The following is a 25,147-nucleotide window of genomic DNA, read 5'->3' on the forward strand; positions in this document are numbered from 1 at the left end:
ACTGATGACCTATCCTCAGGATAGGTCATCAGTATCTGATCGGTGGCTGCGGCCTTCTCTCTGCTTTTCCTAGGCGTAGTGATGACTTGTTCATGTGTCATGTGGCCTTGGAGCAGCTCAGCCCCATTCAAGTGAATGAGGCGGAGCGCGATACCAAGCACAGCCGGTATACAATGTACGGCGTTGAGCTTGTTAAGCTGCGAGAAGGCAGGAGCACCAGTGCCTTCTCAAGACAGCTTATCGGTGGGGGTCCCAATCAGATACAGAGGATAGGTCATCAGTAAAAAAATCTTAGAAAACCCTTTTAAGGAATTCATCCCTCTGATCTCCTGGGTTCATCAAATTCATGGACTGGACATATATCAGCAAAATAAAACTTTCACACTCCTTATCTGTAACTGCTGGAACAATTTACTGCTAAAAATGTTTGTTTCCTCCTCCACTCATATTGATTTAACATCACTGGTCTCCTCTACCTCACTATTTCTATGTACTGTTGTGTATAAATATGGGAATCTTTCAAATACTGTATAATGCCTGAGGAAGAGACCTGAGTTGTCTCAAAAGCTTGCAGTTTTGTCATCATCGTTTCAATACGCCTGTTGTCTGGCGTGAAAAAGTCTCAATCTGCATGTTTGTGTACTCTGCCGGTCTATGATAAATCTGCCCCATGGTCTGAACAGTGTATGGCAATGATCTTGGGAAAAAGAGGATTGGGCTTGTTGAATTTCAACTCAGTCCGTTACTGTCACTGCAGGTAAGCCACTGCCAGAGGTGAGGTGTCTAGCAGTGGCTAATTCCCTTTTCACACTTGAAACTGGTGCTCAAGGTACACTTTCACTTTAAGACTGTTTACAAGAATCCATTTTTGTACTCTACGTACAGCTACATGGCAGACATTTTTATAAATACAGCAAAGAGCAGATAAATACAATATAACACTAGGCGTACCCTAGTTTTTGATGTGGACTTCATGCCATATGAAAACACCAAGAAGTGTGAAGGCAAAAGAGAGATGTCTATCAATTTCAACCAAGGGATGGAAGGCAATGTGGTTGAAGGTAAAGGGAGTGAAAAAACAGAATTCTACACATTTACATATGCCTTCATCATTTATCATCCTCTTATAGGCAGAAATGGCTGACAATTAAGCCAACTTTTGTGGTGGTGTTTTGTGTAAAAAGTTGCATTTATGGCAGAAAAATTTGACTTTTTGTCAAAAAGTTGCATCTATGAAAATAAAAAAACAACTTGTCGTGGGAACAAGTGATAGGTAAATATTAAAACAGGATACATTTATTTTTATCTAATATAAATGAGCTAAACAGCAGGGTTCTGTCAGTAAATTGACATTCAACAAAAACAAAACAATAGCAGAAATGTCCCAAGTCTGAGACAAAAGTTGCAAAGGAAATGTTGGAAATATGCTTCAAAAGTCACAAATATTTTTCAAAAGTTGCAAGTGTGGTCTAGCAGGGTTGGCTGAAATGGCGCATTTCTGTTTAAAAAAGTAGCATTATCGTGCTATTGGCGTTAAAATGTTGGAAATCAAGAGAAATAGGCAAATAATCCAGTTTATTTTAAAAAGTCACATTCTAAAAGTCTTCCAAGAATCTTTTGATATATGTGGTAAAACAAATCACCACTTTTGATTTGTAATGTTTGTATATTTTTTTTTTGCGTAAATAATGCTATTATTGATAAATGCCCCCCACTGTCTTTTGAGGGGATTTTAAACGGAACAGCTTTTCACCTTACTTTTGTACTGCCTATTTATATATCTATGTAAAATAATTATGTCATCCTTAGAGACTCTTGTCAAGACTAAATAAATGTAATTATTTTAAATAATCTTTCTTTGTGTTTTTTTGTGGAACATGTGTAGATCATGCAGTACAAAATGGGAGAGATTTGTCAAAACTGGCGAAAGGAAAACTGACTTAGCTGCCTATAGCAACCAATCAGCATTCATCTTTCATTTTTCAAAGCAGCTCTAAAATATGAAAGGTGGAATACGATTGGTTGCAATAGGCAATTAAGCCAGTTTTCAGTTACACCATTTTACATACAGTGGGATGCGAAAGTTTGGGCAACCTTGTTAATCGTCATGATTTTCCTGTATAAATCGTTGGTTGTTACGATAAAAAATGTCAGTTAAATATATCATATAGGAGACACACACAGTGATATTTGAGAAGTGAAATGAAGTTTATTGGATTTACAGAAAATGTGCTATAATTGTTTAAACAAAATTAGGCAGGTGCATAAATTTGGGCACCACAAAAAAGAAATGAAATCAATATTTAGTAGATCCTCCTTTTGCAGAAATTACAGCCTCTAAACGCTTCCTGTAGGTTCCAATGAGAGTCTGGATTCTGGTTGAAGGTATTTTGGACCATTCCTCTTTACAAAACATCTTTAGTTCATTCAGGTTTGATGGCTTCCGAGCATGGACAGCTCTCTTTAAGTCACACCACAGATTTTCAATTATATTCAGGTCTGGGGACTGAGATGGCCATTCCAGAACATTGTACTTGTTCCTCTGCATAAATGCCTTAGTGGATTTTGAGCAGTGTTTAGGGTCGTTGTTTTGTTGAAAGATCCAGCCCCGACGCAGCTTCAGCTTTGTCACTGATTCCTGGACATTGGTCTCCAGAATCTGCTGATACTGAGTGGAATCCATGCGTCCCTCAACTTTGACAAGATTCCCAGTCCCTGCACTGGCCACACAGCCCCACAGCATGATGGAACCACCACCATATTTTACTGTAGGTAGCAGGTGTTTTTCTTGGAATGCTTTGTTCTTTTTCCTCCATGCATAACGCCCCTTGTTATGGCCAAATAACTCAATTTTAGTTTCATCAGTCCACAGCACCTTATTCCAAAATGAAGCTGGCTTGTCCAAATGTGCTTTAGCCCACCTCAAGTGGCACTTTTTGGGCTGTGGGCGGAGAAAAGGCTTCCTCTGCATCACTCTCGCATACAGCATCTCCTTGTGTAAAGTGCGCCGAATGGTTGAACGATGCACAGTGACTCCATCTGCAGCAAGATGATGTTGTAGGTCTTTGGTGCTGGTCTGTGGGTTGACTCTGACTGTTCTCACCATTCGTCGCTTCTGTCTATCCGAGATTTTTCTTGGACTGCCACTTCGAGCCTTAACTTGAACTGAGCCTGTGGTCTTCCATTTCCTCAATATGTTCCTAACTGTGGAAACAGACAGCTGAAATCTATGAGACAGCTTTCTGTATCCTTCCCCTAAACCACGATGGTGAACAATCTTTGTCTTCAGGTAATTTGAGAGTTGTTTTGAGACCCCCATGTTGCTACTCTTCAGAGAAAATTAAAAGAGGAGGGAAACTTACAATTGACCCCCTTAAATACTCTCTCATAATTGGATTCACCTGTGTATGTAGGTCACCGAGCTTACCAAGCTAATTTGAGTTCCAATAATTAGTTCTAAAGGTTTTGGAATCAATAAAATGACAACAGTGCCCAAATTTATGCACCTGCCTAATTTTGTTTAAACAATTATAGCACACTTTCTGTAAATCCAATAAACTTCATTTCACTTCTCAAATATCACTGTGTGTGTCTCCTATATGATATATTAAACTGACATTTTTTTATCGTAACAACCAACGATTTATACAGGAAAATCATGACGATTAACAAGGTTGCCCAAACTTTCGCATCCCACTGTAAATCTCCTTTAATATATCACCATTCTCATCTCTCAGATGAAAAATAATAGTTTCTCTCAACAGGGACTTTTCAATGCAGAAAAATGTTGTAGCAACTTGAAATGTCAAGGAAAAATCCCAGCAAACTGCATCCCTATGGCTTAGCAAACATCTTTTACTCTTTTCTATCATGTTTGAAGGTAGCGAGGGACAGTATAATGTTTATGACCTTTGTTGTAGGGTTTTTACTTTTATATACTTATTAAGTTGACTTTGTCTTCCACAAGTTTTCTTGTCTAATAGCATTCTCCCATTCTACTAATATCTTATAAAAAATATTGAGGAGTATCAATCTCTTTACAATGAGCAGAGCTTCTGAGCAGTGTTTCCGTGTAACATTTAAAGGGGTCAGTGGCGTACAGCCAATATAGGTGAACCACGCCGTTGCTATGGGGCCCGCAGCACAGGGGGGCCCAGAGCGCACAGGAGGCCCCACCCCCTCCATTTATTTTAGACAGTACACAGACTTGTGGCGTAGGCGCAGCGCGCCCGCGGCACTTGCCTTTGATCGGCAGCACCTGCCTGGCTGCGGGCCAATCAGCGCAAGTCAGCACAAAGAGGCAGCTGCTTATTAACCAGTGGCAGCAGGAGCGGGCGCCACTCATACATACAGAGCGCGTGAGCGAGGCAAGTAGGCGATGCACACGGCACCCTGCTGCACTCATTCCTCCTCGTCGCCCGCTATGCTGAAAAAGTAATCTGCCACTGCCCTGCGGCTGCCGTGCCGAGTCCCGATGACAGCAAGTGCAGTGGCACTAGTGAATGCAGCCCAGACTGAAGGACTGCCCGCTCCTGACCGGACACGGACGATGGTCTGTTGATTGATTGGTTGGTGGTTGTGTTGTGTATGGGAAGGGATAATGCAGCATTGCCAGCAAGAGAACTTGTAGGGAGGGAGGGGAGGGGGGCTCATAGAGGGCAGTCTTCTTTCCTTCTACTCTGTCCTCTATGAGCCTCCCCCCCGAGTCCTCTATGAGTCCCCCCAACCCCTAATGACCCCCCAAAAATGCCCAGGGGGGTGGAGTAGTATGAGGAAAGCACACTGTCCTCTATGAGCCCCCCAACCCCTAATGCCCCCCAAAATGCCCAGGTGGGAGAGGAGTAGAAGGAAAGCATTTTGGGGGGCATTAGGGGTTGAAGGGGCTCATAGAGGCTTATAGTGAACTCTGGGGGGGGGGGGGGGAGCTCATAGAGGACAGTGTGCTTTCCTCCTACTCCCCCCCCCCCCGGGCATTTGGGGGCATTAAGGGTTGGATAATCCCTCTAACTCCTTGCTGCTGATGCTAAATGTGCACATAGCCACCAATCATATTCCCCCAAGCCATCCATCCCCCAACACATCAGTCACCTTTAGGGGGGGATATGATTGGTGGCTATGTGCACACTCAGCATCAGCAGCAAGGAGTTAAAGGGGTTTGGGGTAAATGAAGTGATGACAAAATGGCGCTGGTAGCAAAGGGGTTAAGATGTGGGGGATGGCCTACGTCTGGCTTTAGCACAGTGGACACAGGCAGGAGGAGCGATGTGTATGCGGGTCCCTGCCCTGCACTCACTCAGCTGTGCTCGCATACATATCGCGCCCTGTGCCCACTCTGCTAAAACCTGACATAGCCCATCTATACCCGGCTTTACCAAAGCAGACAGGCAGGAGCAGTGATGTGATCATATTTATTGTATGTGTGTGTGTGTGTGTGTCTGTTACCATCACCATGCCCACAGTGTTCCTATGTCTTGACGCAGCTGCATCAGGACATTCTGTGCAGGGCAAGAGAAAGAAGAAGGAAGAGGGGACAGATATACGCCAGCATGGAGTCCGTGGGAGAGGCACAGTGAGGGACACTAAGGACACAGGTAACACTACCACATGATCTACACTAGTGTTATCTGTGGTTTTACATAGGACTGCAGGTAACACTACCACATTATCAGCACTAGTGTTATCTGTGGTTTTACATAGGACTGCAGGTAACACTACTACATTTTCAGTAATCAGAGAGCCATCACTGTGTTATCTGTATCCAGAGAGCTATCACTGTGTTATTTGTGGTGTTACATAGGACTACAGGTGACCTCTACTACATTATCTGTACTCAGAGAGTTATCACTGTGTTATTTGCAATGTTACATAGGACTGCAGATAAAACTTTTATGGAATATCCACAGTAGTCCCATAGATTCAGATACCACAGGGTTTTGTTCATACGGCATTCCCTTTGCCGCAAAACTGACCTCTGCCCTTCATTCTCTGGGTCAGTACGAATACGTACGAACGTATGTATACATTTCTTTATTAGCAAATAGGGGTGTGGCAGGGGAGGAGCCAGGACAGGAGGTGGGACGGGCCAGGGGTGGGTAGTGCGCGTGGTTAGGGGGCCCAATTTAGATTTTTGCTATGGGGCCCAGTGATTTCTATGTACACCCCTGAAAGGGGTTATCCCATGATTTATGTGAACAAATGAATATCAGACATGATATCATACATGAAAATCTCTTTCTAACAAATTTAGAACCAGCCCTGTACCTCCTATTGCTATGCTAAATTTATTTCAAGCTGGTAGCTTGGGGGGAAAGGAGGGGGTCCTTTCTCAAGTGGTGTGTGTAACAGCGGCTGCTGTGCGCCACTGTTCCCCTGCTTACCGCCACGGTCCCGGGTGCTGTGTTCAGCTGTGATCTGCCAGTGTTTCCTTTCAGCCCTGGCCACAGCATGCTTGCTGCTTGTTTCCTGCAGCATTTCCTTAAGGTCGGCACTTGTCACTTCCTGTGTTTTATGGGTTGGATCATGTGACCTCACCAACGAATCCTAGCCATCCTGCACATACAGTGGGATGCGAAAGTTTGGGCAACCTTGTTAATCGTCATGATTTTCCTGTATAAATCGTTGGTTGTTACGATAAAAAATGTCAGTTAAATATATCATATAGGAGACACACACAGTGATATTTGAGAAGTGAAATGAAGTTTATTGGATTTACAGAAAGTGTGCTATAATTGTTTAAACAAAATTAGGCAGGTGCATAAATTTGGGCACCGCAAAAAAGAAATTAGATCAATATTAGGTAGATCCTCCTTTTGCAGAAATTACAGCCTCTAAACGCTTCCTGTAGGTTCCAATGAGAGTCTGGATTCTGGTTGAAGGTATTTTGGACCATTCCTCTTTACAAAACATCTTTAGTTCATTCAGGTTTGATGGCTTCCGAGCATGGACAGCTCTCTTTAAGTCACACCACAGATTTTCAATTATATTCCGATCTGGGGACTGAGATGGCCATTCCAGAACGTTGTACTTGTTCCTCTGTATAAATGCCTTAGTGGATTTTGAGCAGTGTTTAGGGTCGTTGTCTTGTTGAAAGATCCAGCCCCGGCGCAGCTTCAGCTTTGTCACTGATTCCTGGACATTGGTCTCCAGAATCTGCTGATACTGAGTGGAATCCATGCGTCCCTCAACTTTGACAAGATTCCCAGTCCCTGCACTGGCCACACAGCCGCACAGCATGATGGAACCACCACCATATTTTACTGTAAGTAGCAGGTGTTTTTCTTGGAATGCCGTATTCTTTTTCCTCCATGCATAACGCCCCTTGTTATGGCCAAATAACTCAGTTTTAGTTTCATCAGTCCACAGCACCTTATTCCAAAATGAAGCTGGCTTGTCCAAATGTGCTTTAGCCCACCTCAAGCGGCACTTTTTGTGCTGTGGACGGCGAAAAGGCTTCCTCTGCATCACTCTCACATACAGCATCTCCTTGTGTAAAGTGCGCCGAATGGTTGAACGATGCACAGTGACTCCATCTGCAGCAAGATGATGTTGTAGGTCTTTGGTGCTGGTCTGTGGGTTGACTCTGACTGTTCTCACCATTCGTCGCTTCTGTCTATCCGAGATTTTTCTTGGTCTGCCACTTCGAGCCTTAACTTGAACTGAGCCTGTGGTCTTCCATTTCCTCAATATGTTCCTAACTGTGGAAACAGACAGCTGAAATCTCTGAGACAGCTTTCTGTATCCTTCCCCTAAACCATGATGGGGAACAATCTTTGTCTTCAGGTTATTTGAGAGTTGTTTTGAGATCCCCATGTTGCTACTCTTCAGAGAAAATAAAAAGAGGAGGGAAACTTACAAATGACCCCCTTAAATACTCTTTCTCATAATTGGATTCACCTGTGTATGTAGGTCGGGGGTCACTGAGCTTACCAAGCCAATTTGAGTTCCAATAATTAGTTCTAAAGGTTTTGGAATCAATAAAATGACAACAGTGCCCAAATTTATGCACCTGCCTAATTTTGTTTAAACAATTATAGCACACTTTCTGTAAATCCAATAAACTTCATTTCACTTCTCAAATATCACTGTGTGTGTCTCCTATATGATATATTTAACTGACATTTTTTATCGTAACAACCAACGATTTATACAGGAAAATCATGATGATTAACAAGGTTGCCCAAACTTTCGCATCCCACTGTATATAAGTGGCTCAGCCCCCTTCCCAGATGCCTCAGTGTCAAGGTCCTTGTGTCCTGCTAAGGTTCCTGATATCCGCCTGTGTTCCTGACTCGTACTCGTGTTCCTGGACTCTTCTACCTGTTTGATCCCTGCCTGCTTGCCTTGACTCTCCTGTTGCCGACCCGGATTGCCTGACCTGTACCTGTGCCGCCTGCCCTGACCTATTGCATGTCTGATTTCACCTCTGCCTCATTCTTCGGTCCTGCACTGTTGCTCCTGGTACCGACTCAGCCTATTGACAATGCCTGTACCTCTGGTACCTTTCTCAGGTACCTCCTGGTCTGCCTGGACCAGCTGCCTCGTGTGGCTACCCTCCTCAAGAGGTAGTGACCTGGTGTTCCCCTTGGGAAAGTCTATCCCCACCATCAGGGGTAGTGTGAAGATCGAAGGGTTCACTTAGACAATGCCCTTAGAGGAGGTAGGACACGTGGCACAGTGGGTTCACACCTCGTGACAGTGTGCACTTTCTGCTGCAGCTCTTTCCAAGTATCCGTCACAGCTTCTAACAGTAAATACAGCTGGTGCAGCTGAAGGATGAATCTGAGCATGTGCGACTACCTCGGAAATAAAACTGAGGTGAACAAAGAAATAAGGTAAAGAAAAAATAGCAGGTGGTGCTATAGAGGTACAGAGATACATTTAGAGATGCAACTTTTTTTTTATTACATGCAGTTATAAAAGTATTCCCATCCAGGTACTGGTTTGAAAAATTTTGAATATGTTTTGTGGACAACCCTTTTAATGAGGTGCATTTTTCTGGCATTTCATAGAATCGCTTCTAACTAGGTACATTCTTTATGCTGCATACAAACACCCCTAATTTAACACTGTTATTCACTTAATCTAGGCCATTAAATGTTTTTTTGGGGGGATTAAAGTTATACTATATTCTGTGTATACAAGCATAACTTTTTGGCCTAAATTTTTGTACACTCAGTGATTAAGTGATGGCAGTTACTAATGAATCACAGCTTTACTATTACAAGTAGAATGGCTAGTTCAGTTCTTCATTTCTTTATGGCGCAATAAAGGCGAAGTATTAAGAATGTTAATAAAAAGAAGTGCTCTACAACTGGCAATTTGTCAGCTTTCGGTATCTGTTAGGTGGTTGTTATTCTGTCACAGTTTGTCTTTATAATTAGCTTCCTATGCCTGAAATATTGATGTACTTACCCACAGATATAGTCCATACTGCAATTATTTTAGTGAAAGCCTTGGTTCTTGAGTTGAAGCGGCTGTGATGGATAGGATTTCGTATTGCAATATACCGATCCAGAGAAATTGCACAGAGGTGCATTATAGAAGCAGTGGAGAAAAGTACATCCAAATATATCCAAACAGGACAAAGTTTCCTATGTAAAGGCCATTCATAATCTAGAAGATAATAAAAGGTAATATTTTTAAAATATTGGTATAAAATGTACTACTACATTTAAAGTAAAACAAATATTTATTAGAATGTATATTTTGCTGTATTAACTAAATAAATAATATAAAATAAATATATAAATAAATACTAAATATTTCAATACATTGACTATAAAAAAAGTTATACAATGGATAATATATACTGTATTTTTTGTATAATAATCAACTAGGAGGAGGAAAAAAATATATTTTTCATCAGACCTCAGATCAGACCCCTAATCTTTATCAGACCCCGAATCTAAACAAATATTTATTGGAAGCCAAGCCTTATATATTATAGTTATACAATATAAATCATGTATATTTTGCTATATTAACGCAATACATAATATACAATAAATAATATATAAATATATACCGTACTAAATATTTCAATACATTGACTATAAAAAAAAGTTATACAATGGATAATATATACCATATTTTTATATAATACACAACTAGGAGGAAAATAAATATTTTTCATCAGACCTCAGATCAGACCCATAATCTTCATCAGATCCCTAATCTTTGCACACCCCAATCTTCATCAAACCTCAGACCAGACCCCCAATCTTCATTAGACCCTCAATCTTTATCAGACCTCAGATCAGTCCCCCAATCTTCATTAGACCCTCAATCTTTATCAGACCTCAAATCAGACCCCCAAATCAGACCCTCAATCTTCATCAGACCTCAGATCAGACAAAATTGAAATAAAACAACTTATCTCTCCTGCTCTGGACAGTGCTGCCACTCAGGAGATCCAGCACGCTCTCCCAGCAGCGCTGCCCTGTGACCTGACGTTGCACAGCATCAGGTCATCGTCCTGAAGCTATGTCCTGAAGCTATATGCTGTCAGGACACAGGGCAGCAGCCCGAGAAGACCATGGACAGGAGAAGTGAATAATACCAGCATTATACTCACCATTCCCTGCACCTTCTGTGTACTAATCAGCGCTTCCATAATGAAAACCCAAATTAGCATTCGCTTGATAAGACACACCACCATTTTTACCCCACTTATTAGATGAAGAATACGATAAATATATACTAAACATTTTCCTATATTGACTATTTATATAATATACAATACATAATAAATATACAAGGCTAATAGATATTTTACTACATGACAATATAAATTGGGTAAGATCCTCTATATACATCTTATAGTGTAGAATTTATTTAATCCAATATTACATAGAAATAAAGAGTCTTCACTCAAATGGCTAACGCAATATCAGTGTGCAATTTAGGCCTCATGCACGCGGCCGTTGTTCGGCCGTTCCGTGCATTGGGGACCCCAATTTGCGGCCGGGACGGATCGAGACCCATTGAACTTGAATGGGTCCGTGATCTGTCCGCACCGCAAAAAAATAGAACATGGTCTATTTTTTTTGCTGTGCGGGGGCACGGACAGACCGCGGATCCACAAAAAACAGAAGCCGCCCGTGTGCCTTCCGCAATTTGCGGAACGTAACGGGCGGCCCATTGTAGAAATGCCTATTCTTGTCTGCAAAACGGACAAGAATAGGACATCCTATATTTTTTTTCCGAGACCACGGAACGGTGCAATGGATGCGGACAGCACACGGAGTGCTGTCCGCATCTTTTGCAGCCCCATTGAAGTGAATGGGTCCGCACCCGAGCCACAAAAAAATGCGGCTCGGATGCGGACCACAAAAACGGTCATGTGCATGAGGCCTTAATATGTAAAAACAAAAAACTTTGGAAAATATTTTTTTCTTTGCATCGCCATATTCTAACCCCCATAACTGTTTTATTTTTGCATCTACAGAGCCATGGATAAATAATTTTGTATTTTAACTCTTTCTAAACGAGGTGATTTTTCTCGGAGCCATAACTTTTTTATTTTTCTGTTCACATAGCCGTATGAAGGCTTGTTATTTGTGGGACAAGATGTACCATCTAATGCCACCATTTAATATTGCATAGGATGTAGTGGGAAGTGAAAAAAAAAATTCCAAATGGGATTGGAATTGTAAAAAACGCAATTCTGCCAGTTTTATGTTTTTTTTCCCCTTTTCTTACGGTGTTCACTAGGCATTAAAACTGACTTGTGCTCTTCATTCTCCAGGTCAGTATGAAACTGGCGACACCACATACTTTTTATTGATACCATTGTGGGGGTGTGTACAACTTTCTGATCACTTTTTATTTAATTTTGTGGAAGGAAAAGCAACCAATCAACCGCGAAGCAGCCATTTTGACACTTTTTGCGTTTTGCCTTTTTCCGTATGGGATAAACATTGTTATATTTTTATAGTACGGGCATTTTTGCATAGGGCGATATCTATGATGTGTATTTTTTTTTTACATTTTTTAATAGTTTTTTTAAACTATAAAACTAAGAATCATTGGATTGCTTCTCTCACAGACTCCATGCATTAGCATCGGAGTCTATGATGATTTTACTGTGTTTCTATGGAGCCCTGCCACAGGCAGGGTCTCCATGGAAACTACCATGCAGCAGCCTCCTGTCATTCTGAGTGACAGGGGCTGCCACACACGCTCTGGCTCCTCTGATCGCCACACAGGGAGCCGGAGCATTACCATAAGCGTGCACATCTGGTATTTCAAGTGCTCAGATGCCGTGGTCATTGGTAATTTATTTTTAATTTTGGGGGAAAACATTTTATGTTTATATATTTTTTAATATTTTAAAAAAAATTTAAAAAATTTAAGTCATCCTAGGTGACTATAGCATGTAATTATTAGACTGCCATTTTTATTCTGTAATTATTTTTTCTATTACAGAATATGCAGTGCTGCCGTCTGCAGGACGGTATTGGAATATGCTAGCAATAGGCCTGGATGCCTTGTACAGGCTTAGGCCTATTGCTATCACAGAATGCCTTCCCTGATCTCAGCCAGGGGATGGTGTCCCGGGCCAGAAGAGGTATACCAGTTTTAGAGCTCTCAGATGCCGTGGTCGCATTTTGGGCTCATGCACTAGACCGTATGGCTTTTTCAGTGTTTTGCGGTCCGTTTTTTACGGATTCGTTGTTCCGTTTTTTGTTTCCGTTGTGTTTCCGTTTCCTTTCCGTTTTTCCGTATGCCATATACATTATACAGTGATTACATAGAAAAAAATTGGGCTGGGCATAACATTTTCAATAGATGGTTCCGCAAAAACGGAACGGATACGGAAGACATACGGATGCATTTCCGTATGTGTTCCGTTTTTTTGCAGACCCATTGACTTTAATGGAGCCAAGCACCGTGATTTGCGGACAAGAATAGGACATGTTCTATCTTTTCACGGTAAGGAAATACGGAAATACTGAAACGGAATGCACACGCAGACACTTCAGTTTTTTTTGCTGAACCATTGAAATGAATGGTTCAGTATATGTACCGCATAATGAAGTAAAAAAAACGGCCAGTATACTGAACGCAAAATACTGTCGTGTGCATGAGCCCTTAACCACAGCATCTGAGGGATTAAATGGCTGTGATCATCGTTATTGCCGATCGCAGACATTAGCCCCAGGTTTCTGCTGTTTGAACAGCAGGCACCCGGTGGTTATAGAGCCAGAGGATGATGTCCCAGGCCAGGAAGTGTGCACTTCCAGTTTTAGGCTAGGTCTACACGACGACATTTGTCGTGCGACAATAAGTCGCGCGACAGATAGGGCACAACTACACAGCAACATTTGTAGCGCAACATTTTGTTGCACCAATGTCGCGCAACAATTTTTATAATGGCAGTCTATGGTGTCGCACTGCAACATGCAACATGCTGCGACTGCGACGCAACAGTCGGAGAAAAATCCATCTCGAATGGATTTTCTGCGACTGTTGCGTCGCAGTCGCAGCATGTTGCATGTTGCAGTGCGACACCATAGACTGCCATTATAAAAATTGTTGCGCGACATTGGTGCAACAAAATGTTGCGCTACAAATGTAGTCGTGTAGACCTAGCCTTAGACCACAGCATCTAAAGGGATTAAATCAATGCAATCAGTGTTATTGCGGATTGCAGACACTAACCCCAGGTTTCTGCTGTTTAAAACAGCAGGTACCTGATGACTATGTTGCCCACTGTGCTCAGGAGTGAGCGCCATCTTTAAACTCTGCACTTTTGCCACATGCAGGGAGTGAAGGGGTTAAAGGTCCTTTCACACCAATATGTAATAAAAAATATAAAAAAAATCCCATTTACTTGCTACTTAAAATGATCCAGTTAAGAGTTATTAACTTTAATTACATAATAAAGTGTATAATAGTGTATAATAAAGTGTATAGCAATGTGCACATCCATCTACTAAGCTGAGTCCCTCTCCTTACAGCCAGGTCTCTGCATCCTCTGTTCCCTGCAGATCAGCCAATAAAAATAACTTTTTTCCCCTGTACTCACGAGTAGATAAAAATGGCTCTCTTCCCTGCAGAAGTTTATTTTTATTAGCTGTTCTGTAGTGAACAGACGATACAAAGACAAAGACCTGGCTGTGGGAGAGTAAGGGCTCATTCACACAAACGTGTGCTGCCCGCATTTTTATAATCTATACATCTCCTTTAAAGTGATTTTTGCCTTTTAATATCATTTTCTGCTTGTAATCTAAATCTCTACTGATTAACTTCCTAAAGTGGTATTCCAGCCTGAAGCATTTATCGTGTTATCACTGGATAGGTGATAAATGCTATACCAATTGAAGTCCTTTCCAATGGATAGGTGATAAATTCTTCAGGCTGTAATAAATCTTTTTTTTTTTTTAGCTTGATAAGACACAGACCTCTAAATCCCCTTCATAGCCCTAGAGTTAAAAGATCATTTTCTGGCTGCCTGCCACTAGAGGGTGCTTACTGTATACTGTTATATGCAGTAAACTTTGATGCTCCCTCTACTGGTGGTTTCATGGAGCAAGCATGTGATCCTTTAGATCTGTGTCTATGCCAAGGAATTTAAAGTGCCCCTACAGTTTAAAAAAAATATATAAATTGTTATATCATAGCGACTTAGCCTGGGTTCACACTTGAGCATTTTACAGCGCGTTCAAACGCGCTGTAAAACGCTCAACACATGAAAACCAATGCTTCCCTATGGCCCTGGTTCTCACTTGAGCGTTTTACAGCGCGTTTGAACGTGCTGAAAAACGCCCTACGCTCAAACAAGTTCTTGAGCTTCTTTGGGGCGTTTTGACGCGCCTTTGTGGCCATAGGACACTGCAGTCAATCACACAAACGCGCGTCAAACGCGCGTTTACTATTGCAAAAAACGTGCATAAAAACGCGCGACAAAAACGCGCGTTAAACGCGCATATCAAATACGCTCAGGTCTGAACCCAGCCTAATCAAAGGTTTTGATCGGTGGGGTCTGAGTGCTGAGACCCCTACAATCACTAGAACGAGGAGAGATGTGTGATGCGTAGCGGCATGACGTAGGTGTGCCGCGCTCCTCCTCCGGCTGCCCTCTCCTCTCTCTCCCTACCTCCTTACCTCGCTCCTGGATGTAGACCTCGCAGGAGCGCCGACTACAGATCAGCCCTGGCCAGCCGAGTCCAGATGGGACTGTGATACGCCTTGATGCAACCGTCTTGATGCCGCCTGCTGCCGCCTGCTGCCGCCTGCTGCTCGTCGTGGCCCGCCGCCTGCTGCCCGCTCTTGCCGCTTGCTGCCCGCTGCCTGCTGTGACCCCGCTGCATGTCTGCCGTGACCCGCTGTACGCCGCATGATATATGCTTCCCTGATCGGCGGCTTGCCTCTGCCTTGCCGTACACTGTTCGCTGCCTGGGAAGTTCTGGACTCTGGAGCCGGTAAGCCTCTGGTGATGCTGGGCTGTGGCTTGTGTGGGTGAAGTGGAGGTCCAGGGGTCGGTGCTCTGCGGGTGAAAATAGTGCTCTGCCTTGACTGCTAAGATACTGTCGGGAGACGGCAGCGACCTGGTGTTCTCGGCGGGGGGCAATGTGAGGTCGGAGTGTGTCTCTTTTCTTACGGTCATCTGTGGTTCCTGCTGGACTGCCCTGGGACTCCCGGCTGGCTGTTTTTTTCTGGACGTTGGAGCTGGATTCTGGGAACTCACTGGAACGATCCCCCCTTTCCTTTTTCTTTTCTTTGCAGAACAAGCGACAAGGCCCATAAGCTCCCCTTCTCTTTACTCCCTGGATGGACGATCCGTCTGATAATTGTCGGTGTTAGTGGGGAACTTAGTTGGGTGCTTTTCTCATTTTAGCGGAGTGGCTGGAAAGGCCATAATTTTGAAGCCCCAACTGGCTAGTAAGAACGACGCTACCACTGAGTGTTCTGTTGCCGCACTCAGTATACTGGACTTATACTTTAACTCTAACTACAACCATTGAGTATTCTATTGCCGCACTTAGTATACTGGACTTACACCTCAAACTCTAACTACAAACACTTATCCATACACTTAGTGGCTCTACCTAATTTACTGTCTATATGTTTGTCATATAACTGTTGGCACCTCTATTTTTGCCTGTTAGTGGCCCCGCATCGTTTTTGTCCTATATGATTATTATATAATTGCGCGCAACCGTATTTAGCCTGGTATTTGGGGGAAGTATCAATTTAGTCTGTAACTATTTTGTGTTATCTGATGTGCATCTACCCACTATTTACTCTTATGTGTGTATCTACCTAATATTTATTTTTCTCCTCTATGAGCACTTGGTAATATTGGTGTTCGGCGTCCGGGGGCGCTGAGCTGTGTTTAGAGTCAGGGCATTTAATTGTGGTCACACTTCCAATTCACTTACTGAGATAAAAATGCCGCCAAAATTTCGTAAATCAGCAGGACTGACCTCTCCAAAAGGTGGAATAGGGGGGAGCCCACAGGCCCGATTAGACAAATTTTTGAAGTCACCCCCACATAAAACTAGAGGAGGTGTACAGAGATCTGCCCTCCAGTCTGAGGCAGGATTAGACAACATGGATCAGTTAGAACGGGGTCTATCAAAGTCTAGTTCCTCCCATAGTGAAGGGTTTGAGGGTATTAATAAAAAACTGCAGGATATACTGGGAGTAGTAAACGCTACTAGTGCCTCGGTGGCTGAGCTGGCCTCTTCCCTTGCAGTAGTACAAGGGGACGTTACCATAATAAGAGACAAAATGATGAAGCTGAGATTAAAGGTGAAGGAATTGGAGTCTGCAGTCAACTCGGTCACTGTAGAGAATGGTGTATTAAAGAACAGACTGGAGGAGGTAGATGAAGACCGCGCCTGGTTAAGAAAGAAAGTGGTGGAATTGGAGGATAGATCTCGTAGATATAACCTGCGGTTAGTAGGGTTCCCAGAAGGGGTGGAACCGGATAACCCGTCGAATTTCATCCAGAAGTGGCTGGTAGAAAGTTTGGACCCAGATTATGATGTATCTACCTTCTGTGTGGAAAGGGCCCATAGAATCCCTTTCAAAAAACCTCCTCCAGGGGCCCCTCCCAGGGCAATCCTGGCAAAATTTGTTTGCTCAAAGGATCGGGATTGGGTTCTTAGACGTAAAAGAGAAGTAACAGATATACAATTTAATGGTAATCTGATATCGTTTTTTCCCGATTTTTTCGCGAGAGACCCAAAATAAAAGAAGATCTTTTTTTGATGTGAAAAAAAGATTGATTGCTGCCAAGATTAAGTATTCAATGCTATATCCCGCTAAACTGAGAGTGGTTGATAATGATTCTGTGCGTTTCTTTTCCACACAGACTGAGGTGGGGCAATGGTTGGATTCAAGGGGCCTATGAAATATTATGGAAAGGTGGTGAGGAGGGAGGTTAATGAGGGGAGATGACGGGAGGGGAGGTTTGGTGGAAGGAGAGAGGTTGATGGGTATTGTGAAATGCCTTGTCAACCATGTAGGTTTTTTTTTTTGGGGGTGGGCTTAGGGGAGGGATTGGCTGCCGTCGCTCGCTCTGTAGATATGCGTGCCTCCCTGTTAAGATGGGGGACTCGGAAATATCTTCATTCGTTGGACATGCCGTGTAACATTCTATTCTGGAATGTGAGGGGGCTGGGAGACAGAGTGAAGAGGACAGTGGTATTTGATCTTGTGGTCCGCCATCTGCCTGCGATTGTGGTACTATTGGTGACCCACGCTACATTAGAGAAGATCTATACACTGAAAAGGAAATGGGCTTCTCTTGAGTACCACGCTTGCTACTCTTCTTATGCAAGAGGTATCAGCGTATATATTCATCCCGGGATGGACTATCAACCATTAGATAGTATGATTGATAAAGAAGGGAGATATGTATTCCTTCATGGGTATTGGAAAGGGCAGGAGGTCATATTGGCGTTTATTTACATTCCTCCACCATTTAAAGCAACCGTTTTTTTACAGTTAGCCAAATATATATCCACAAAAAATCAATGTGCATTGTTAGTGGCAGGTGACTTTAATGCAGTACTTGATTTTGAGTTGGACCGGTTCTCTCCGCTATCTGGGCGCGCCCGCACTGGATCCCCCTTGACTGCTGTGTGCCAGGAGCTGGCGCTGGTTGATATCTGGCGCCACCTCTATGGCAATAAAAAAATCTTTTCATGTTTTAGCCAGTCATACGGGTCAATGTCCCGTATAGATCTGGCCTTTGCAAGTCAGGATTTGTGCGGCCGCGTCCTGAGAATGAGGTTTGAACCCCATGGAATATCGGATCACACCCCAGTCCTCGTTGTGTTTTCAGAAGCTCCAAACACAGGAAGAACCTTTAAATTGAATCTGCATTGGTTGGATGTGATAGGGGAGCAATCCTGTTTAGATCAGGATATTCAGGAATTCTGGGGCTTCAATATAGGCTCAACACATATTCATTATGTGTGGGACTCTTTGTAGGCCCATATAAGGGGCTTATATTTCAGCAAAATTAATAGGTTTAGATTGGAAGTGCGGCGCAGGGAGCAACAACTGACAGACTCAATAAGGTGTTTACGTGCCGCACTTATTGACTCCCATACGGAGCAACGCATCAATCAGTAAAAGGAGGCTAATCTACAGCTTAAGACGCTCCTCAATAAAAAAGCACAACATAAGCTCCTATTCCAAGGCCAGAATCGTTTCTGCGAATCTGGTAAAACGGGCAGGTTTTTGGCTCGTTTGGTGGCCAACCAGAGAGAGGCTACCAGTATAAGGGAAATTAGGAACTCACGGGGTGCTGGGGTGAGATCTGCAGAGGAGATAAGGGAGGAATTTGTGAGATATTATTCTACTCTTTATAAATCTGAGTCTTCGTTTAGCCGTAATGACATGGATCAATATCTGCAAAAATTAGAGCTCCCCCAGTTATCTGCTCAAGATAGAGAGATGTTGGATTCTCCTATTCTTTTGGAGGAACTTGAGGCGACTCTTTCTTCCCTTAGATATAATTCAGCTCCCGGCCCAGACGGATTGCCGTTTGAATTATATAGATTCCACGCCAAATCACTCTTGCCGATCCTGCTGTTAGTTTTGAATGAATCGCGCGCTGCTGGCTCTTTACCGCCATCATTTGGAGAGGCAGTGATTATCTTGGTCTTAAAAAAGGAGAAGGATCCATGTGATATGGGGTCATATAGACCCATATCACTCCTAAATACGGACTATAAGATTTTCGCTAAAATATTGGCTAATCGTCTGAAGAGGGTTATAGCGTGTCTGGTACACCCCAATCAGACGGGCTTTATCCCGGGACGGCAAATACAGATGAGTCTATATAGGGTTTATTTGAATTTGTCTGTTGGGGGCAGTATAGACCACTCCATTCTGTCCTTAGACGCCGCAAAGGCGTTTGACAGGATGGAGTGGTCTTTTTTGTGGGCTACAATGTCCCATTTTGGCCTTGGGAATCTGTTTCTAGAAATGACTCAAATGCTATATGCACATCCAGTTGCATATATCAGTGTCAACGGTATTAGTTCTTCCCCCGTTATGATGCAGAGAGGGATGCAACAGGGCTGTCCCCTGTCTCCTCTCCTCTTCGCTCTTTTTATTGAACCATTGGCTTCCCGGATTCGCTTAGATAGTCGTATAGATGGCTTTGGGGTGGCGGGAGTGAGTGATAAAATAAGCTTATATGCCGATGACGTGATTCTGTTCCTGGACCAGGGATGGAAAATTCTCCCGTATGTCATAGAGGTAATAGAGGATTATGGTAAACTATCAGGCTATAGAATCAACTGGTCAAAGTCATCGCTCCTCCCGCTGAATCGGAAAGCTGTAGATGAGGGGAAGCGAGTTCGCGTTTTGGTCCCCAATGATACCTTAGATTATTTGGGGGTTAAGATTGGGGTTCCTATAAATAGGTTTTATGAGCTTAATCTGGCCCCGGTTTTGAATAAAGTCAGGGACAAAATCAGCGCTTGGCGGAAATTGATACTGGCACAGACGGATCGAATATCTCTGATTAAAATGATTATTTTACCGATAGTTTTGTTTCCGTTGTGTGCCTCCCCCATCTGGATCGATGATATCTTCTTTCATAGGTTGGAGACTTTGATCAACGATTTAATTTTGGGAAGGAAGAGGGTGCGTATAAAGCAGAGATATCTATGGCTGTCGGAGGCAGATGGTGGGCTGTCATTACCTTTTTTTCAAGGTTATTTTTTATGTGCACAGATTCAGCGTTGCTGTTATTCAAAAGAGAGTTTACTTTCACGATATTTGACTAAAGTTTTTGATAAACCAATGGATAATATCTTTGCATGTTTGGAGACTGGGTTTATGGGGATGAGGAGGCCCTTGCTGATCCCGTGCTCACTGCAGAGGGTGTGGAACAGACTGAAGGAGATCCTTAAATCTTCCGGTCCGTTTGTTTTCACCCCTTTGTGGGAGAACAGGGGACTGGAGGAGTTCTTCAAAATTACAGATTTTGGTTATTGGTTACGTAATGGTATCCATAGGGTGTCTGATCTTTTTTATTTGGGTCGTTTTAAATCACTTTTGGAATTTGGTTTTACTGATAGTTCACCATTAGATTTATTTATGTATTCACGCTTGAAACATATATTTGAAGCCTCTAGGAATAGGGGTCGCATTTTCCCACGAGAGAATATATTCTTTGATTTTAGTGACGCTCAGAAGTATGAAAAGGTGAAGTTATCCAGACTTTATGCAAAACTCCGAATGGCACTGGCAACTGTAACACCTTTCAAAAGCACAGATAAGTGGGAGCAAGAGTTTAATTGCCCCCCACTACAGTGGTCTACTATTTATAGGAATGTGAGAAAGGCGACAGTTTCCAGTGCGCATAGGTTAATTCAATTTAAGATCCTCCATAGATTGTATTATACGCCTAAAACCCAAGGAAAATTTCCCCAAAATAAAGACCAGGATTGTTGCTGCTCTAAATGTGGATATGTTAATGCAAACTATGTCCATTTGCTTTGGAGCTGCAGCAAAATAAGAAAATATTGGGATGAGGTTTTCTCTACCCTACAAAAGGAGTGTTCAATGAACTATAACCCGGGGATTTTGATAGTGATCTTTGGAGATTATGGGTCAGAAGTGGAAGTCCCGCCCCAGGTCAGACGGATTTGGATGCGGGGATTGATGGTCGCTAAAGCTATATTGATAAAGTATTGGGGCTCTGTCTCCTCGCCCTCAACAAGGGAGTGGAGTTCATATCTTCAACAAATTAGAGTATATGAGGACATTGAAAGGAAACGGAGAGTTATACGCAGAACTACATAGCTATAATTAATACGGATACTATTCTATACATCAATGAATGGAGCGGACGGCAGCCAATGGGGGGGGGGGGGTGATATAGTTATTATTACATATTATCGCGGGGGTGTACTTAGGATGATGTGTAGAATTTCTTCTATAATGATGTCTATGATTGCCATGCTAGGCATATCGTTGTGATTAATATTGTTTTATGTATTAATATTATGATCTGGAAAATAAAAATATTTATAATAAAAAAAAAAAGAACGAGGAGAGAGAAGGGCTGCCATAGAAAGCTGTCTCTCCTTGCTTGTAAGGCCTCCTGCACACGAACGTATTTTTTTGCGGTCCGCAAAAACGGGTCCCGTTTTTCCGTGATCCGTGACCGTTTTTTCGTCTGTGGGTCTTCCTTGATTTTTGGAGGATCCACAGACATGAAAAAAAAGTCGTTTTGGTGTCCGCCTGGCCGTGCGGAGCCAAACGGATCCGTCCTGAATTACAATGCAAGTCAATGGGGACGGATCCGTTTGACGTTGACACAATATGGTGCAATTTCAAACGGATCCGTCCCCCATTGAAATTCAATGTAAAGTCAGGAGTTAATATACCATCGGATCGGAGTTTTCTCCAATCCGATGGTATATTTTAACTTGAAGCGTCCCCATCACCCCATAACACATTAGTGGCCAGTGTGGCCGGCCCCCCCCTCCCCTGTAGTTAACTCATTGGTGGCCAGTGCGGCCGGCCCCCCTCCCTCCCCTGTAGTTAACTCATTGGTGGCCAGTGCGGCCGGCCCCCCTAAGGCCCCTTTCACACGGGAGAGAATTCCGTGTGGGTGCAATGCGTGAGGTGAACGCATTGCACCCGCACCGAATCCGGACCCATTCACTTCAATGGGACTGTGCACATGAGCAGTGATTTTCACGCATCACTTGTGCGTTGCGTGAAAACCGCAGCATGCTCTATATTGTGCGTTTTTCCCGCAATGCAGGCCCCATAGAAGTGAATGGGGCTGTGTGAAAAAATCACAAGAATCCGCAGGCAAGTGCGGATGCGGTGCGATTTTCACGCATGGTTGCTAGGAGACTATCAGGATGGGGATCCGATCTTTATTATTTTCCCTTATAACATGGTTATAAGGGAAAATAATAGCATTCTTAATACAGAATGCTAAGTAAATTAGGGCTGGAGGGGTTAAAAAAAAATAAAAAAATAATTAAACTCACCTCATCCACTTGTTCGCGCAGCCTGTCTTGTCTTCTTTCTTCTTCTTTGAGGACCTGGGAGGAAAAGGACATTTGGTGACATTACTGCGCTCATTACATAGTCCATCACCATGGTGACTGACCATGTGATGATCGCAGTGACGTCACCAAAGGTCCTTTTCCTCCCAGGTCCTCAACAAAGAAGAAGAAAGAAGACAAGGCGGGCTTTGCGAACAAGTGGATGAGGTGAGTTTAAATTTTTATTTTTAACCCCTCCATCCCTAATTATACTTAGCATTCTGTATTAAGAATGCTATTATCTTCCCTTATAACCATGTTTTAAGGGAAAATAAAAAAATCTACACAACACCGATCCCAAACCCGAACTTCTGTGAAGAAGTCCGGGTTTGGGTCTGGGAACCAAACATGCTAATTTTTCTCACGCGGTGCAAAACGCCTTAAAACGCTTTGCACTCGCATGGAAAAATTGTGCATTTTCCCGCAACGCACCCGCATCTTTTCCCGCAACCGACCTGCAACGCCCGTGTGAAACCAGCCTAAAGCTAGTGTGAACCCACCCTTATTTGCGACTTTTTAAAAAAGTCTCAATGATAAATCTGAGTGAAACTCATTGACATATCTCACCCACTTTTCCATCCATATTACAAAACTGGAGTGATTGGTGTACACATGCAAAATGTCACAAAATTTTGCGCAAGTCAGTGTAAAAAGTCTAAAATTTTTGCGCAATTGCATACATTTTGTCCCAAAAGCCCTATTTTGAGAATTTTTGATGCCAGAATTCTGGAATGAAGGTATGATAAATCAGGGCCTATGAGTCTGTCTCCTGCAGAGAGGGAGAGCACGCTGTGTGAGCACTTCTCTTTCCTTGTACTAGTGATTGTGGAGGTCTCAGCACCTATGCCTTTGATATATTGCTATTACATATCAATAGTTTGATCAAAGTACAGGTACACTTAAAAAATATCAAGAGTTCAATTAATAATGAACTTGGACCTAAAAATAACATGATAATAAAAGGGGGAGATTCATCTTAAATCAGTTCTGTTTAGAATTATATGTGATTTGACAGCACTACCCATTTATTATTGCTGCCTAATGAATTTAAATTTAAAAAGAGAAATGATGTAGTATGACTGCTGCCAGTCACGTATGACAATATGGTTTCTGAAGATACACAGCCAGAATTGACAATGCAGAGAAAGAGCAGGAATTACATTTTGTGGCGTTATCGAGCACACGTTATCTACTATGACCACCAACAACGCATTCCGACTCTAATCTTTTCTGTTGATCTTTGTATAGAATTAGTCTTTCTGGTAATACATCTAATATTTTCTCATTTAGTTCTTATGACAGTGACATCTTAATTACGGAAAGTTGTATTAATCTATGAAATATGCAACATTTGCGCCCCTTCCTGATCAGACCCATTTTCTGTTTTTTTAAGGACGTGTGTTTGAAAGCCACAGTGATCAGTTATGTAAATAATTGTTGTACCTTTTTGGTGATACATGGGCCTTTACTCTAATGTAATTTATTTGGCTTTATTTTTATATTGTGGAAAATAAAAAATAAAAAAGTGAAAAGCTAATATGTTTTTTTTTTACATTTTTTTATTAGCACAAACTGCAACTAAAATATTTTGTTGAGGATGTATGTTTTTACTGCTGCAGCTCTCTTTCTGTAAGGCCTCATGCACATGACTGTATATACAGAATGCTCAAAATAATAAAGGAAACACAAAAATAACACATCCTAGATCTGAATTAATTAAATATTTTTCTGAAATACTTTGTTCTTTACATAGTTGAATGTGCTGACAACAAAATCACACAAAAATAAAAAAATGGAAATCAAATTTTTTAACCCATGGAGGTCTGGATTTGGAGTCACACTCAAAATTAAAGTGGAAAAACACACTACACGCTGATCCAACTTTGATGTAATGTCCTTAAAACAAGTCAAAATGAAGCTCAGTAGTGTGTGTGGCCTCCACGTGCCTGTATGACCTCCCTACAACGCCTGTGCATGCTCCTGATGAGGTGGCGGACGGTCTCCTGAGGGATCTCCTCCCAGACCTGGACTAAAGCATCTGCCAACTCCTGGACAGTCTGTGGTGCAATGTGACGTTGGTGGATAGAGCGAGACATGATGTCCCAGATGTGCTCAATTGGATTTAGGTCTGGGGAACGGGCGGGCCAGTCCATAGCATCAATGCCTTCGTCTTGCAGGAACTGCTGACACACTCCAGCCACATGAGGTCTAGCATTGTCTTGCATTAGGAGGAACCCAGGGCCAACCGCACCAACATATGGTCTCACAGGGGGTCTGAGGATCTCATCTCGGTACCTAATGGCAGTCAGGCTACCTCTGGCGAGCACATGGAGGGCTGTGCGGCCCTCCAAAGAAATGCCACCCTACACCATTACTGACCCAATGCCAAACCGGTCATGCTGGAGGATGTTGCAGGCAGCAGAACGTTCTCCACGGCGTCTCCGGACTCTGTCACATCTGTCACATGTGCTCAGTGTGAACCTGCTTTCATCTGTGAAGAGCACAGGGCGCCAGTGGCGAATTTGCCAATCTTGGTGTTCTCTGGCAAATGCCAAACGTCCTACACGGTGTTGGGCTGTAAGCACAACCCCCACCTGTGGACGTCG

General features: G+C 42.9%; 1 protein-coding gene across 1 annotated transcript in view; it reads right to left on the reverse strand.

Moving 5' to 3' along the window:
- Positions 1-25,147, reverse strand: part of HTR2A (5-hydroxytryptamine receptor 2A) — a 76,115-nt gene that overhangs the window by 35,935 nt on the left and 15,033 nt on the right. Inside the window, exon 2 of the mRNA XM_040422022.1 lies at positions 9,412-9,612. Within this exon, the coding sequence (XP_040277956.1) occupies positions 9,412-9,612 (201 nt within the window). The remainder of the gene's footprint in view (positions 1-9,411; positions 9,613-25,147) is intronic.

The sequence above is a fragment of the Bufo bufo genome, chromosome 3 (genome assembly GCF_905171765.1).
Source record: "Bufo bufo chromosome 3, aBufBuf1.1, whole genome shotgun sequence".
In the NCBI taxonomy this organism is placed as follows: Eukaryota; Metazoa; Chordata; class Amphibia; order Anura; family Bufonidae; genus Bufo; species Bufo bufo.